This window comes from Protopterus annectens, chromosome 8.part0 (assembly GCF_019279795.1).
Source record: "Protopterus annectens isolate FY-2018-M chromosome 8.part0, PAN1.0, whole genome shotgun sequence".
Lineage (NCBI taxonomy): Eukaryota > Metazoa > Chordata > Ceratodontiformes > Protopteridae > Protopterus > Protopterus annectens.
The window spans coordinates 746,347,279-746,365,061 of NC_056741.1; the positions used below are offsets into that span (position 1 = coordinate 746,347,279).

The 17,783-nt window shown below is 43.0% G+C and overlaps 1 protein-coding gene across 1 annotated transcript in view; it reads right to left on the minus strand.

Annotated features, from left to right (window-relative positions):
• The window catches only part of GBA (glucosylceramidase beta), a 502,181-nt gene that overhangs the window by 181,306 nt on the left and 303,092 nt on the right, over positions 1–17,783 (minus strand). The window contains exon 10 of the mRNA XM_044079308.1: positions 9,559–9,675. Within this exon, the coding sequence (XP_043935243.1) occupies positions 9,559–9,675 (117 nt within the window). The remainder of the gene's footprint in view (positions 1–9,558; positions 9,676–17,783) is intronic.

The following is a 17,783-nucleotide window of genomic DNA, read 5'->3' on the forward strand; positions in this document are numbered from 1 at the left end:
GATGTGAACATCCTACAGAAGGGTCTCACTGAGACAGATGCCTGGTATCAGAGGCATGGCCTCAAGTTCAATGTCAAAAAGTGCATTGTCATCCCCCCCTTTGGTAAAAACTCTGTTCCCATGAACTACCACATAAACGGCAGTCTACTTAATGCTGATTGTGTGATAACAGACATTTGAGACCCAGGTGGACAGTAGTCTCTTCATCGCCACAGTAGTCAGGAAATCCTTCTATGTGGCACACCTCATCACAAAAGGGTTCTCATCCAGGAAAAAAGAGGTCATTGTTTCCCTCAACTCGGCACTCATTAGACCCATTTCAGAGTACAACGCACCTTTTGGAATGTACCTCACAAGACATCTGCAGCAGCTGGAAAGGCCACAGAAGTACCTCACAAAGAGGATTACTGGTCTCAAACAAATGCCCTACACTGACCGTCTCAAAAAACTCCAGCTTTACTCTGTAGCATATTGCCTACTCTGAGGAGATCTCTGCCTAACATATAAAGCTATGTTAAACCCAGAGCTGTTGGACATGCTACACCTTAAAAAATCCCAATCCCTCCGAGCTACACACTCTAGGGACCTAAACCTTGTCACCACAATAAACAGGACATGCTGGAGGGATAGATTCCTGTCCCAGAGACTTCCTATACTCTGGAACAAGCTACACATCTATGTCGAGCAAAGTTCCTTATTAGAACTCCTAGAAAAATCTTGATGAGTGGATAGGAAATTGGAAATACACCCCGGGGATCACTTCTGTGGCTCTGCTCAACAGGGGCACAGGAAAATAACTTTCTTGGGTGGCGTAAGCTAGGGAACCTTGTTGGCTAGGCTTACTTAGGCCATTAGGCTGATTGCCTAGTACCTACCTATGAACCTGTGATGAACCCCACACTGTGTAGAAGAGGCACAGTGAAGTGAAGATCTTGAAGCAGGAACTGCTGGGGGTTGGGGGGGGGGGGCTTGAATCAAAAAGTCATCCAAGTAAGGAAATATTTGAATTCCTTGAAGCCAGCAGAAGTCTACTACAAAGGACAGACATTTGTTAAAGACCCTCTGAGCTGTAGAAAGACCAAAAGGCAAAGCAGAAGACTGATAATGACAGGAAGAAAAAGAGAAACTTAAAACATTTCCTGAAGTGAAGATGAATAGGAAGGTGTCCTTCAAATTCAGGGATATAAGAAAAGCTTGAAGAAGCAACACAGGAAAGAGTGTCTGAAGAGACAACATCCTGAAAGAGTGAACCCTGAGAAAGGTGTTGAAAAAGGACAGGTCTACAATGGGCCTCCATGACCCCACTTTCTTGGGAACAAGAGACATCCCACAGTAAAAACCTGTTCCCTGCTGACAAGAGGGAACAGGCTGGATAGCTGCCTGTACCATCAAATCCTGAAGAACCAAAGGAAAATGTGGGAGTTGACAAGAAGGAGGCTGAGGAAGGTCTGAGAATGAAGGAAGGGATATCGAGATCATAAAATAACCATCTTGGATAATGGAAAGCACCTAAGTGTCCACGGTTATCTGTTTCCAAACAGGAAGAGAAAAAGTCAACCTGAGGGACAGAGGAATCTGGCCGAGGGTAGAAGTGGTTGAATGTTTCATAGAAACAGATGTGCTAGGATAAGAAAGCTTCTGGCCCTAAGAATCCTAAGAAGGCTTGTCTGGAAAAAACTCTCACTGAAGCCTTCTTGCCCCTAGAAGGCTGTCTAGGCTGCCTAAGGACAAAAGGAGGTCAGAAGGATAATTTCTCTGAAACGTAAGAACAGGAGAGACAAAGATTTGTTTTAGATTCTGCATAATTCTACCCTTATCCTGAAGGGTTTTAAACAATTCAGCAGCAGCACTGCCTAAGAGAATCTGGTTATCTGGGGGAGCCTAATAATTTGGCCTTGATGTCTTCATGCAGAGCTGGGAGGCACAACCAAGCATACCTCTTCATTATAGAGCCAGATGTAGCTGCCCTAGCAGAAGCATCGGCAGCATCATAACTGCTTTTAATAGAATAATGAGTCACCTGAGAAGCAGAGCTCAAAATGAAAATGGCAGAAGACTTACCCTCTGAATCAGGCATATCGGCCAGAATACCCCTACATTTGGAGAAAAGAGCTAGGACATACCAAGTCATATGGATTTGGTAATTAATGGCCCTGAAAGCTAAGGTAGCAGAAGTATATACATTTTACCATACCTGTCCATGACATGGCTGTCCTTCTCAGAAGGTAAGACCTTAGAAGAGGACAGCAACTTGGATGATTTGTCAGTGGCTACATAAATAACAGCAGCATCAGAAAAAGGCCTTTTATACAAAAACGGTTGAGCTTTAGGAACTTTATAAAATCTGTCCAGCCTCTTAGGAGTAGGAGGTTGAAGATTAGGGGCCTGAGAAGATGCAGTAAAATATCCAAAAGAGCATCCAGCACTGGAGAGACTGCAGAAGGCACAGGAGTATCTATTTTCAAGAGTTTATAATACCTTTTTTAAACGTTAGAAACCTGGGAACAGTCCCACAAAATATTCGATTATAATAACCACTGTATCCCCAAAGGACAGTTCTTGCACAGGGGAGTTAGGAGAAAGTGGCTCCTCTTCTTCAGACCCCAGGGCAAGTGCAGAGTGGCTCTGAGAAGTGTAAACTAATGGACTCCTCACCACAGTCTAACTCTTCTGCAGATGAATCAGAGTCCCTAGGATGGTTGGAAGGACTGGAAGACCAGGGAACAGAAGCAGGAATAGAAAACCCTTGAGAAGACTTTAGGGCCATAAAAGCACTGAAAATCCCATGAGTAAAATCTCACCATTCTTTGTGGGAATCCTTAGCCTCAGGGGCTACATACCTAGTCTTCTGATTCTTTTTTAAAGGAATATTAGTTTTATAACAAATCTAGGCGGCTCAGACACTTGCTTAGATTCAAATACGGATACCAGGCACCTCTTTCCCTAACAATATTTTTGTACCTCCCTAGGCCACTCTGATATAATCAGCCATGGTTCCCCCTACACATCTGCACCAGACATAGGCACAGCCTCAGTGGACCTGCAGGTAGACAGCTCTGTGTCAGCCTTCAACTGGGTTGTGGCAGAAGGAGCCAACGTTGAAACTTGATGGTCTTCAAGTTCTTCATCCAACCCCATGAAGACATCTGGTGAAGGCTAGACAGCAGCAGGGTCAGTACACACCTTTTTGGCTTTCTTCTTAAGTGGCAGCTGAACATCGGGGTGGGCAGACCTGGCCTTGGAACCCTGAACCAAACGTTTCAATGACTGGTTTTCTAAATAAATGCAGAAGTGAGTAAGGACAGAGGTAACTTTTAACACGTGCAATACATGTTGGAACGCACAGACATTGAACAGGCAAAGTTAACTAATCACAGCTACAGAGAAGGAGAAGTAACACTGCTCAGAAATGCAGACAAGATCAGAGGACACAGATGAAGGAAATAGGAAAAGACAAAATTCAGTAGTCACAAAAGTAAGGAATGACATAAATCTCTGGCTACAAATCTAAGGAAAGAGAACTTACTGGTCACAGATGTGAGGACGAATGGAAATGCTGACAGTGGATGGCATGACAGAGGTCACAACTCTAAAACAGTAAAGAAAGATGTGGAAAATAATGCTGGTCAGAGAAGCACAGAATATAGGGAAGTACATATGCCATAAGTCAGAGATGTATGAAAAGGAAGATGCATAAGTCAGAGATGTAGTAAAAGAAAGATACAATGTCACAAAACAAAAAATGCAGTTACGGTAGGCCATACATGCACAGCAAAGGACAAACCTCTGTTCAAAGATGTAAGATGGAAGTAATCACAGAAAAACAGCTGTTACTGACAAGGTGTAGGGAAAAATAGATGGAAAATGGTTAAGAATGTGGAGATAAAGAACAGTACCCAGTAAGAGGTAAGCACAGATGATACTGGTCACAGGCATAGAGTCACTAATCACAGATATGGGGAAGGACAGATGACATTCATTGGATATGGAGGGAAGAGCAAAAGACGGTGAAATAAGAAGAAAATGAAACATATTACTGTTTATACAAAGACAGACAAAGGTAATTAGTTATACATGCTGGGAAGATCAGAAGCTACTGATCAAAGAAGTGGAGAGGATGGGTCACTGGTTACTGATGTTGGGAAGATTAAATATAACTGACCACAGATACAGAGAAGGACAGATAACACTGATCACAAATGTACATAAGGAAATAGGTCATATGTCACAGATATTGGGAGTGACAGTGAATGGTTACAATAAAATTCTTCAAAGCTGGAGGCCACTGATTTCAGCTAGTTCAGTATGGACAAAACATAACAGCAATGGACTCGGGTTCATAAGTTAGTACTAGACTAACTGCCCTTGTGGACCATTTTAAGCCTAGTCAAATTTCTAGTTTGGTGCTTGGAATTACTTATCCAATTTAATATTTAAACTAATTTTACCCCTTCATGACCTATATTTATATTACCCCTAGTAAAAACAACTGGAGTCATTTCACAGGTATTTTGAAAGGCATCAAGCATGGGTTAAAAAAAAAGTAGGTGCCTCTGTCCATTAGTAGTATGGGGGAGCCTGGGACAAATTTCCTGTTTTCATCCATAAATCTAAATTGTACTTGAATATGGATAGTTATAAGCTTTGTTTTATGTGAATGAGGAGTCTGTTTCAGAGCAATAGCATCCTGGGGTGAGACATAACTCTCCCTCCAAACTATTCTGCTGATATTGTAGAAAAGATTTAGATCCTTTGGCTGAGTATTTCTGATGCTGTTTGATTTGCTGATATGTAGTAGGTCGATCAGTTCTGGGTCAGAGGATGCCTTGTATGCCAGAAACAAGTAATCTCTTGGCAGTCCGTAAGTGTCTGAGTAAACTGACAGGGCTCTGTGGTGGTCCATGTAGGGAAAATTGCTTAAGCTTGATGTCTTTTTGTAAGGTACCTCTGTGGGCATTCCAGCTATTGCATGTGTCTGGACAGGTACATGCCAAAGGGGATATTATACTCAACAAATGGATTTATAAGGACTGAACAGAAGGGGACAATGACATCCTTGGACCTAGAAGGAATCCCTTTGTTAATGAACTGTGCAATATAGAAGTGTTTCCTCACCACAGTAAACACACGTTAGTCAAAAGATAGATTGCTGTCCACATAACTTTTGAAATCCAGAACATCTGGGTCAACTCTTAGGGACCTATGTGTAGACAGCTTCCTAAAGGACATAGGAGTCTTTTGGGGGGGTTGATACCTTCACCTAGCTCGCAGTCATTTGCAAACTTAGTCATCTAAACCCCTTTAATAATGGCTTTAACTTCTGAAAAGTAGAAGCCAAACAGTATCCAGTCCCAACACTGAGCCCTGGGGGACTCCAGTGGTGTCTGTTTTATTAATGGAGGTAGCTTCCCCTATTTGATCTCCTGTGTTTGATCTGCCACATGACATGGGGTTTATTCCTAGCTTATTAAGCTTTTTTACTTCACCTGAGTGGGGAATTGTGTCTAAAGCCTTGGATATGTTGAGGTAGGTGGCATGTATAATTTTACATTCATCCATTGCTTTGATGACTTTTTCAAAAAAGTCTACCAGGCTGAGTAAGCATGACCTGCTTTTGAAGAATCCAAACTGAAATGGGTACTGTGTCTGGAGGTTGTCTATGTCCTTGTAGATTAATTCCATGATAAATATTTCCATGGCTTTGTATATGAGGCTGGTCAGACTTGAGCCTAAAATTGCCTTGGTACATGGAAAGTCCTCCCTTATGCAGAGCAATAACTATTGCTGATCGCCATTAACTTAATTCAAAACCCATATGGCAGCTAAGGTTGAAGAATGTTGCTAGGGTGGGGCTAAATCTTGCTTCATGCATCCAGGAATATTGTTTGAACCCATCAAAGCAGTATATTTTGCTTCTGATAGTGCTTTTAGGTCTTGGATAGCTGGGGAGGACTGGTTTCACATATTGCATGTGGGATAAAGGGGGTGGCGGTAAGGTTTGAGAGGAATTTATTGGCCAGTAGGTTAGCTATATCTTCAGCTTCATTGAAAGGAACATGGTTCACAACCAGCTTAGCGCATTGCTGCATTGTGCTCCTGAGAATGCAAACGTAACTCAAAAAGGCCTTGTGATTTTCTTTATTTTGGGTGGAAATTTTCACCTTAAATTTGGCTTTGGTGGATTTAATTAGCACCTGAATAGTTTATTTAATTTAATGATGAGAGCTCTGTCATTTTGGTAATACTTTTCTTCCTTTTGGACAAAATTCTCTTCCTTGCATTGTATGTTAGCAAGGATAAGCTCTAAGATCTTGTTACTTCTAATGGGTACTCTTGACTAATTGTTTCAAGGCAAAAACACAGTCCATGAATCTCTATGCTGTGCACTTGTTTAGCTGTAGGTTTCAAGTCTACAGTGGGGTAGTTAAAATCACTTAGGAAAATGGTAGAACAAAGGTTACCATAAAGGACATCTACATACTAAACACAGCAATTTCTCATCCCAGTGTATATTTCCCAACTGTAACAGTATTCTTGTACTGTCACACTGCAAGTATGACAATGCTTTTTCTCTTCAGTGATATTTCTATGCTTTTCAGCCTGCTTAGTGCACACCACGTTGTAGGAAGTCTCACATTACTTTTTTGGGGGGGAATATGTCTCTCTGGTTCCTACATAAAACTGCTTTTTACATTCCAGCTTTACAGCCTAGGGAATGCCTAGTATAACCATGCCTTCTTCATGTAAAAACAAGTGCAATAAAAATGTAGGGACTGTCAGTTTTCTCAAATCTTTGCTGGACTAAAAAACATAAAAACTAGTACTCTACATAGAAACACCACTTCTAGGAATACTGATAAATCAGATATGTCACTCTGTGTTGCCAATTCCTGTTAATTTACTTGTAACTTAAAGGTATTTCCTAAGTAATATTTTCGTGCATGTATGACAGAAGTGATACATCTGGCTGACAGAATATATGAGATGGAGAAGAGACCCTGAAGCTCAGAAATCTGTACTCTTTATATAAGTGAACATAAATGTCTCATGGAAGTCTGTTTAGGAGAAACCCAAAAAAAACCAAATAATGCTCTCTATAAAATTTCTCCGAGAAAAAGGTAACTCAAGAGTTCTGCAGTTTATGCAAATAGAGAGAATACCCTGAAGGAAAAGGAATAGCAATACACTAAAATATATAGAAAGAAAATACACTATGGAAAAGAAGAAATTTTGAAGAAAAAAGTAATAAAAACAAAGGTCATGCCAGTATGGCAGTTCACTCAAGGGCATTTTCAGGTGTCAAAGATAATACTAGCCACTTAAATTGACACACTGCCAGTACTTCTGCACAGCAGAGCAAGAGATGATGAAAAATGTACACTGTTTCAATTTCTGACCATAGTGCCCTTTAAGAAAAGAACTACAATAAATTTAAAATAGTTATTTCATAAGCACTTTACTTGAAACCATCGCTCAAAGTAAAATGACAAGTAATGTTCAAAAACAAACCTTAAAATTTGCAATGATTAGCTAAAACAATCCCACTAAAACAATGAAAACATTCCAATAGAACCAAAAACTGAATGACTGCAAAACAGTTTAAATGGAGCAGTAAACAGATGCTCAACATTTTAAACCACATCTTAGAATCTTTATAACACTCCTCCCACACACAAAAAAAAGGTTTGCAGACAGGGCTGGAAAATATAGCCCATGAGTAAATCACTTTAGTGTGTTAAAACCAACTACCAAATCCACTTAACTATAAAACCCAAGTTAATCATACCCCCCCAAATAACTGTCTAACCAAAACTCTTTCTTCTCTATAACTTCAAACAAGTATCAAAATTGAACTGATATTACATACCAAATTTTTAGGTGTCATTATTGATGAGAATCTAAAACTTGATTATCATATAAAAGATACAGTAAAAAATACCATAAATGTGGCTCCCTATATAGAATCTCCGCATATTTAACTAATTATGTATTGCTTCAACTTTTAGGATCCCAACATTCTTCTATGTTGCTTCCATTCTGCTCAATTTACAAATCTCCCAAGTCGACATTCTTAAACAATCTTTCAAAGTCGAAGAATTTCCCACCATGCCTTACAAAGCCCTTCATCACTTGGCCCTTAAAACAACTCTCTTAGCTCGAGCTACCCCACTCTTTTGCTTTTTTTCACAACTAACAACCATGAAAACACTACCAAACTGAACACTGCTCATCCCTAAGAAAAGTAATATAATTCCCAACCAGACCTCTTTGCTCCTCAAATAAACCACTTCTTCAGATAACTTCCTCTAAATATCATGCAGGGGAATAATTGTATTTAAGCTATGTATGTAGACTGTGGAACAATCTACTCACACCACACAGATACAACAGCAGCAGCAACAACAGGCTTTTCAACTCCAAACTTAAGGAACACCTCATGGAACCTTAGCTTTGCTTCTGTTCCACACCAGGTTAACTTACTCTGACTAAACCCACTATCAATACTAGTTTTCTTCATCACATACCTTCTGCATGATCTGCACTGTTTACTATACTCCCTTCACACCACACAGATGTCCTTTTTCATTCATGTGCAATGTGCTATATCTGCGCTTCCATTCTGCAACTCTCACCTCCGCATATCACCTAAAGATTCATATAACAGCCTCAGACTTTCAGAAATTCCTCTTACTAATTTCATATACTGGTTTTACTTGCAATGCGCTTTACCGCATTTATATCACGCTGTCGAAAACTCAAACTGTCGACAGCTTAATAATCGACACGAAAATGTCGAAACCCCCGAAAATCGAACACACAGAAAAAAAAAAAAAAACCTAAACCCCCCTGCACCCCCCCCCCCGCTACTTAAATATACCAACTCCGAGATCGCACTACATTGCAGCAAATGGAAATCTCCCCTTACGGAGATTTCCGTTTACACACGCGATGACTTTCACTTTCGCATTTTGGTGCCGACAATATCAGCTTCGATACTGTCGCCCTTCGACAGGATGAAGTAGACAACACTTTACCATATCTGTGATTGATTTTCTGAGAGATTGTTGCCTAATGTGAAACTACATATAATGTCATACATTCCTTTTCTGTACTTGCTGGAAAATCCTACTTATTGTAAACTTTTAGACTGTATTTTCCTTATGTATAGTGTATTTCACATACTATTCTAATTGATGTTGCACTTACTGGCAATTTCAAACGACTAATTTCTTGTGTGCTTTCTTTTTGCATTATTGTGAACTCTGATGGTTGGTATTGCTTGTAGATCTAATTGTATGTATTATTATTGACTGTGATATTTACTCTACCTGCATGGTACATCTGCTGTTTATTTGGTGCTTTGCTACATTGAAAAGGGACTACTTTTGTTGAGCCAGATGAACTATCCCAGTAAACAAATGCCAGTCAATACGTATATAAATACATATATTCATGCATACATAATTACATACAAACATACATAAATTAAAACATACATACATGCATACATACAGAGACAAAAATACAGTCTCAAAAACTGCTGTGGGAAATACTTACTGATTAAGCACCACAAGAGTTGCTGCACCATCTGGACGTAAGAATGCTACAGTCTCTAGTTTGCTTTTCTCAGGGCTATCTAATCCAACATGCTGGGAACCTTCTGGTATAAATTTGCTGTCAACATAAAAAGTAGATTACTTTAGTAAACATGATGAAATATTGCGTGTTACCTAAAAGAACATAGTCATATATGTGACCCTTGTAAACATGTGGTAGAGCTTCACCATTGGGGTCATAAAAGTAATAATAAAAAGAAGCTACGTCTTACCATAACGTTCCATCTGAGTTGTTGATCTTCTTCCAGTCATCACTGATGGGATCGGTTCCGAGCCTCCGAACTGAGTCGGCCTTATACCAAGGTCGCGTGCACCAAAAACTGTTGAGCTAAGCTGCTACCCACAATGCCCTTCACTCAGTTACCTCAGATCGAGTTTGCATACAACATATAGAAGAAACAGAAAGTCAGAGGCCATCTCTGCGAAGAAACCCTGAAACATCACAAAGACCCAGAAGATCCGCCAGGAGCCTTCAGTGGGGGCCGGTGGGAGGGTGTGATGACTGGAAGAAGATCAACAACTCAGATGGAACGTTATGGTAAGATATAACTTCTTTATCTGAAGGTGTTAATCTTCTTCCTATTCTTCACTGATGGGACAGAATCCCAAGCTACTTGGAGAACCTGGGTGGCCCTTATGGAAGAACAATCCTGAGAACCATTGAGCCAAAGGCCCCTCTTCCCCTGGAGATCAGATCCAATTTGTAATGCTTGATGAAGGTATGGGGTTTAGCCCAAATGGCTGCTGCACAGATGTCATCCATGGAGGCCCTGGAGTGGAAGGCAACAGATGCTGCGATAGCCCTAGTTGAGTGAGCTTTGATTTGAGCAGGCTTAGATTCATTCGTAAGCGAATATGAGAAAGTAATGCAATCCCTGAGCCATTTTGACAAAGTAACTTTAGATACTGCACTCCCCATTCTAGGACCAGAAAAAGAAATGAAAAGTTGGTCCGACTTGTGAAAGGACTTAGTCCTGTCCAGGTAGAAACGTAGTTATCTATGAACATCCAATGAATGCAGGCAGTATTCTCCCTTGTTAGAATAATTTGGAATGAATACAGGGAGTTAAATGGACTGGTTAATAGAGAAGTCAGAAACTACCTTGGGGAGAAAGGATGGATTAGCACGAAGCTCTTAATGCATAAGGCTTGCAACTCAGATATTCGTCTGGCTGAAGTGATTGCCACCAAAAACAAGGATTTCCATGACAGGAATTTTAGATCACATGTCGCAGCAGGTTCAAAAGGGGGTAGAGAGAGAGAGACTGGAGAACCCGGGAGAGATTCCATGCCTCCACCGGCTGCCTGATAGGAGGTCTGCTATGGAAAATTCCCTTGAGGAAGGTCTTGCAAAGTCAGGTGGAAATAAGCAGATCACCATCTGAACCATTATGGAAGTTGGAAATGGCTGCTAAATGGACTCGAATGGTGGAACATTGTCAAACAACTCAGAATGATAGTGAAAGTAGCTGCAGGAGTTGAAAACTGACTTAGCATCCGATTATGTGACCAGATAAGAGAATCTTTTCCATTTGTCCCTGTAAAGTTTTCTGGTGGATGGTTTATGGGAGGCCAGAATAATATCATGGATAGATGAGGAGAGGATTTCCTGCCTGGCAACTAATGGAAGTGGAGAAACCAAGCTGTCAGCTTGAGAGTGGACAGATTCGGGGGAGTCAGCCCTTGTGGGTGAGATATGAGGTCCTGACGAGTGTCCAGGATCCAAGGAGGTTGTAACAGGTGAGGTAGGAGGAAGGGAAACCACACTTGACAAGGCCAGAAAGGGGCAATGAGGATCACTTTGCTTCTCAATCGAGTAGCTTTCCTTAAAAAGAGGGGTATCAGAGGTATCAGAGGATAAGTATAAAGGAGACCTGTGGGCCAATCGTGAGTCAAAGCGTCTCTCAGTGACTACCCGTGAGGGGGAAAGAGGGCAAAGTAGCTGCTGCATTTTGTGTTTGAGGGGGAGGCGAAAAGGTTGCAGCATGGCTGGCCCCAACGGCTGAAGATTTCTGCAGTCACGCTCGGATTGAGAGACTACTCATGAAGACGGAGGATGCATCTGCTCAGCTTGTCCGCAATCATGTTGGAGCTCCCTGGGATATGCATTGCAATCAGAAAGTGGCTGGAAGATATCGCCCAATGCCAGATTCTCATGGCCTCGTGACATAGGTAGTAGGATTTGGTCCCTCCCTGTTTATGTACCAGAAGATGAGCATGTTGTCCGACTGGATAGCAATCTTCCTGACGGCAGGAGCGGACGGAATGCTTGCAATGCCAATAGCACCGCTCTTAACTCCAGGACATTGATATGCAAAAGTTGACCTCTATGCTGAACCACGTGCCTTGGACTGACTTTCCCTGGAAGTGGCCCCCCCACCCTATCAGGGAAGCATCCGTGGTCACCGTGGCGCTGGGTTAGGTAACCTGGAAGGGGCGATACCAAAGATTTTCATCTCTACTCATCCACCAGAGCAGATCTTGTTTGCAGGAGTTGGTGATGAGAATCTGTGAGCTCAGGGGATGAAGACTGGCTATACAATGGGACAGAAGGAGCCATTGTAGTAGTCTCATATGTAATCTGGCTAGGAGAACAATTGGGATGGCCGCCATAGACTTCAGAGCCTCAAGAACTTCCCTTGCAGCCACTTTCCTTTGACAGAGTATCACTTGTACTTGTGCCCTTAATCTCTGAAGCCTGTGAGGGGGAAGAGAGACCAGACTTGTTTGAGTGGTGAATACTGCCCCTATAAATTCCAGTTGTTGTTTGGGCTGAAGATTGGATTTTTCCCAGTGAATGGTGATGCCCAGCAACTCCGCTAATGCTAGAATGTAGCAAAGGGCCCTGACCAGGAGATGCTTGGTGCGGGCGGAGAGGAGCCAATCATCTAAATACGGAAACAACTGGAATCTCTGAAGTCTCAGATGAGCTGTCACCACTGCTAGGCATTTCGTGAACACTCTGGGGGCCGTCGAGAGACCGAATTGCAGGGCTCTGAATTGGTAATGATTGGCTCCAAGCCGGAAGCGAAGAAATCTCCTGGAGCATTTGTCCATTTTGATGTGGTAATACGCATCCCAGAGGTCTATCGAGCACATCCACACACCCTCCCGAAGAAATGGGAGGATGGATTGAATCGTGACCATGTGGAACTTGGTCTGAACCACTGATTTGTTTAGCTGGCTGAGATCCAAAATGGGCCTCCAGTCCCCGGTCTTTTTTGGCACTAAAAAGAATCTAGAGTAAAACCCAGATCCATACTGGTCTGGGGGGACATGTTGGATGACTCGTTTTTGACATAGCTTTCTTATTTCTGAAGCTGCCTCCTCCCTTTGACTGGGTCGAACATTGGGAAGGGATTTCGGAGGTCTTGGGTAAGAGATTAGGGGGATGTGATAGCCTCTGGAAATTATTCTCTGCACCCACTGAACATCTGTAATAGAGTGCCAGGCAGCTTGGTGCAGAGAGAAACGAGCCCCGACTGCTTCCAGAGGAAAGCAATCGGGCAGCGCTTCAGGAGCACTGATACGGTCGTCCCAAGAAAGAATCCCTGGAGTCTTGATTTCGTGGACCCCCTCTGCCCCGAAAGGGGTGTCTTCCATTACTGGAACCCCCTCTACCTCTGGAGGAGTCCTCACCACGTGCCTCACGGAAAAGAGCTTGATACTTTTTGTGCCACATCTTTCTACTTCTCTGGTTCCTGGAAAAGGAGAGCTAAGGTTTGGAAAAACGTAGACCCACGGCAGACAAGGTCTTCCCGTCCTGCTTGCACCTGGCTAATGTGTCCTTGACCTTAGAACTGAACAGAGCTGATGGTTCAATAGGGGCATGTAAAAAGGAAGACTTGAAGGAGTCCGCGAGGTCACAAATGTGTATCCAGGCATGGCGTCTCATAACTATGCCTGCACCTGCAGTTCTAGCTGTTGCGTGGGACAGCAACCTCATAGATGAGCTGGAAATTTACTCTAGGGTGGCAAGTTAGGCAGCAACTTTATTAAGTGCCCCTTCCGAAACTTAACCCACGAGGGTTCCAGAGAGCTCAGTGATGAGATCTTTCTGGAGCCTCGTAAAATGTGCCAAAAAGTTCAGAGACCTGACAGCAAAGGTCACTGAAGCAAAAACTCACTTCCCTAACCTGTCCACCACTCGGGACTCTCTGTTGGGCGGGTCGACAGCAGGACTTTCCACCGCAAGGTCCTTTTTCGTGGCCACCGCCGCCATCACCATAGCATCTACTGGCAAACCTCTAGACCAATGTGGCTGATCCTCTGGAGGGGACAGTATCTTATCTGTTCTCTGGTGAATGGCCTCAATGGTATCGGGATTCTTCCATGCCTGCTGCATGATGAGCTTGACTAACACATTGGCAGCGGGGGTCACCCAAGAAGTAGAGGGCCGAGAGCGGACGGCCTGCAGGAATACGTATTCCTTCGAGGAAGGGTTGGAGGGCTTCCAGTCACCCCTCTGCCTCAAAATTTCCAGGATGTCTCCAAGTGAGACATCGTCAGGGGGTGACCATGGGGACCCTTCCCCATCATCGTGCAGCAGGCATGGAAGAATCCCGTCTTTCCAGGCTTGATAGTTGTTGCTGAAGCACCTACCAAGAGGAGAAAACGCTGAGAGAAGAAAGGAGCCACTTTTGAGATTTTAAGTATTTTCTTCTGATTTCTTTCTTAGAAAAACCTGCACTGCCACCTACTTTTCGGCGTTTTCTTGCTTGCAAAAGTTGATATCTGTGTTAGAAACAGTATTTAGAACATACCTAGAGGCCTGTTTATTGCATTTTTTGTGTTGCACTTAATTTAAAATAGTTTTTTCTTAAAATTGCATTTTACCTGCCTCTGACCTAGCACACACGTGTTGGGTTCATTTATTGCCCTGTTCTGACTAGTTTGCTACTTGTGTGTCTCTGCTATTCTTAAACAAAAAAAAAAAAAACAAAAAATCTTGCTATTTTACCACTTTCTATAATTTAAAAAAAAAGTTCAGTTACAGAGTTGCTGTTCTGTTTCTTGGAGGCCAGTGCTTACTTGGGCTAAAGGGAAGTCTCTGTGTTCACCAGTGGCAGTGGTCAACACTGAGCAGCCTGCCTGTCCCTGTAGAAGTGGTTAGTGCCTAGAAACTGTAGTTTTATTGTCCATTTTGGGTCAATTCCAAACTCCTTGATCTCTCTCTTAAAACCCTGCAACTCTCTTATTGCGCGGTCATGCGCACAGAGCAGTGTCGGGCAGCGCCGGTTGGCTGGGGTATACTATTCCTGGCACCAAGGGGTCTGCACTGCGAGTTTTCCCTTGGAACTGGGCAAGCCTCAACTCAAGTGCTTCAGCTCAACTGCTCTTATTGCAGCACTTGCATAACCCAAATCAGCACTTGTCCAAATCTCCTAGACAGCACTATTATTTTCCAAATCTCCTAGACAACACTATTATAATACAGCATAAGACCCTGGATTGTCTGCAAAACAAGTGAAATTTACTTTTCCAAGCATGTCCAGAGGTCAGCTTCAGGTGTACTCTCCAGTTCATCTGGTGGAATTGGGCATCCTGAGGCAATGTCACAACTGCCTCATGTATACAGACAACCCTCTCCTCTTACCTCTAGACACAAACACTTGTGAGAGATGCAAATACACAGCCAGACTGGAGGCTAAGCGCCCTCAACCCATGACTGTAACAGACAGTCAAGAGGAGGAGACACACTAGCATCACACCACTAGTCACACATGGATCTACAAAACAAGCACCTGCAAAACATACACATAAATACACAAAAACATATTCGGAGGCACTAGGTACCAATCTGAAAAAGAAACGGGGCCCTCCAAAGCAGACAAGCAAGCAACCTTCACCTCCAAACACAAGCCAGAAAACACATAATTCACCTCAGCAGTGTGCCTCATGACAGCCCCTAAGGCAAAACACCATACCCAACACGCTAGTAATAGGAGACTCTATTGTAAGGCACACAGATGTTCCACTCACCAGGCTGAACAAGAAGGTTACTGTCAGCTGCCTGTCGGGTGCTAGGATCCGCCACATAACACAGGCACTTAGGTCATTCCAGAACAAGTACAAGTATGACGCTGTCATTGTACATGTTGGTGTGAATGATCTAAGACGTACCTCCCTGGACTACATGAAAAGAGACATTGAGGAGCTCTCTGATCATGTAGCCTAAGCTGGTATGACCCTGACCTTGAGTAGCATACTACCTTCACCTAGAAAGATACCACAATACAAAGACAAAATGATCAATTTCAACAATTGGCTAAGCTTCTGGTGTCATTCTAAGGTGATCCAGTGTCTGTCTGCCTGGGATGACATGATAGACAAGCCTCGCTGTTTCGCCAGAGATGGTTTGCACCTGTCACCCCTAGGCTTTCAAATACTGGTCAATGCTCTTGCCGTCCCCATAGTGCCTTTTTTAGGCAAGGCTCAAAGGACAAACCAACCACCATAACCAGCACAGGTGACCAAAAACTAACGGTAATGCTACTCAACGCCAGAAGTCTGAACCTCAAAATGCACGCACACGAGGCACTCCTCAGTATGGAGAAAATCGATGTTTGTGCAGTGACGGAAACCTGGTTCAAGGCTCCAGAGAGCACCCCAGCACTACCAGGTTACAATTCATATCGTACCTTCTGGCCTCAGTTACCAGATCGCAGTGCAAAGGGCAGAGGTGTATCCATATTTATCAAGGACACCCACATCTCTAGGTTAGTGGTGCAGCATGATGCCCTGAGATCATCCATGCGCAACTATCAGCAGGCAAAACCACATTTCAAGTCGTAGCCTGTTATAGATCGCCCACCATGTCCCAAGATGCTCACTCAGCATTCCTTGAGGCATTGGAAAATATAAAGGTCCTACCCAACACCATAATTTTGGGTGATTTCAACTACCCTGCTATAGACTGGGCGAACTACCAAAGTTCTAACTCCTTGTCCAGCAGTTCATAGAATTTATAAATTCAAATGCCCTTGAACAACTGGTATGTTTTCCCACTAGAGGGGACAACATATTGGATTTAGTCATCACAAATATGGGCGCCCATTGTACCATACCCGTTATCACTCCCTCTCTGGTCAGATCAGACCACAAACTGATAACCCTGGACATCTTCACCCCTCCACCTCCCCCAGTCAAAGAAACCATCATAAAAAAACTTTCCAAAGCAAACTTCAAACTACTTGCGTCAGAAGAGGAAAGCTTCACTATTCCCTTGCAGAAGGATAATATCTAGGATGCAGAATCCTACACTAAGGCACTTTATACACATCTTCAGGATTGCATGGACCGTGCTATCCCAAATAAAACCAAGACTCCTTCCTCAAGCAAGAAGAAACCAGTCTGGTGGACCTCGGCCATAAGCAAACTATACAATAAAAGGAGAAGACTTATACAAAAAAAGGCCAAATCTCAAGTAGAAAAATCATCCCTGATCAGCATTAGTAAGAAATTGAGGGCCCTCATCAAGTCAACTAAAGCTAATTTTGAAAAGAAAGTTGCCAAGGATGCCAAAGATTACCATAAGGCCTTCTATGGTTACATCAAAAACCTAAATGGCAATGCTCAGGTCTGTTCTGAGCTAGTACAAAATGGAACAAAATACACTGACCCCACTGACATTGCCAACATCTTGGCTGACAGATTCAGTGCAAACCCCCCCCCCACCCCCTACAGGGCCTATTACTATTCCAGGGGATTGTGTAACTCCAATTATTACTGATACGTTGGTTAATAAGGCTCTATCTAAAGCTAAAAACACTGCCTCCATGGGACCAGATGGTGTCCCAGGCTGTGTCATCTGTGACTCCAAAATGAATTAACCCCACATCTGAATACCCTGTTCAGTCTCAGCCTCTTGACAGGATATGTGCCCATAGAATGGCGCACAGCAACGGTGGTTCCACTGCACAAGGGTGGGCCCACAACCGACCCTGGGAACTACCGACCAATAAGCCTGACCAGTCTGATCTGTAAGGCAATGGAGCGAATCATTATGGAACTCATAAATGGAGAGATTGGGAACCTCCAAACACTTGACCCCACACAGTTCGGCTTCGTCAAGGGCAGATCATGCCTCCTGAACCTGGTGGACTTCTTTGAGACAGTTACTCAGGCTTTAGATAAGGGAAAGGAGGTACACACGGCTTACCTTGT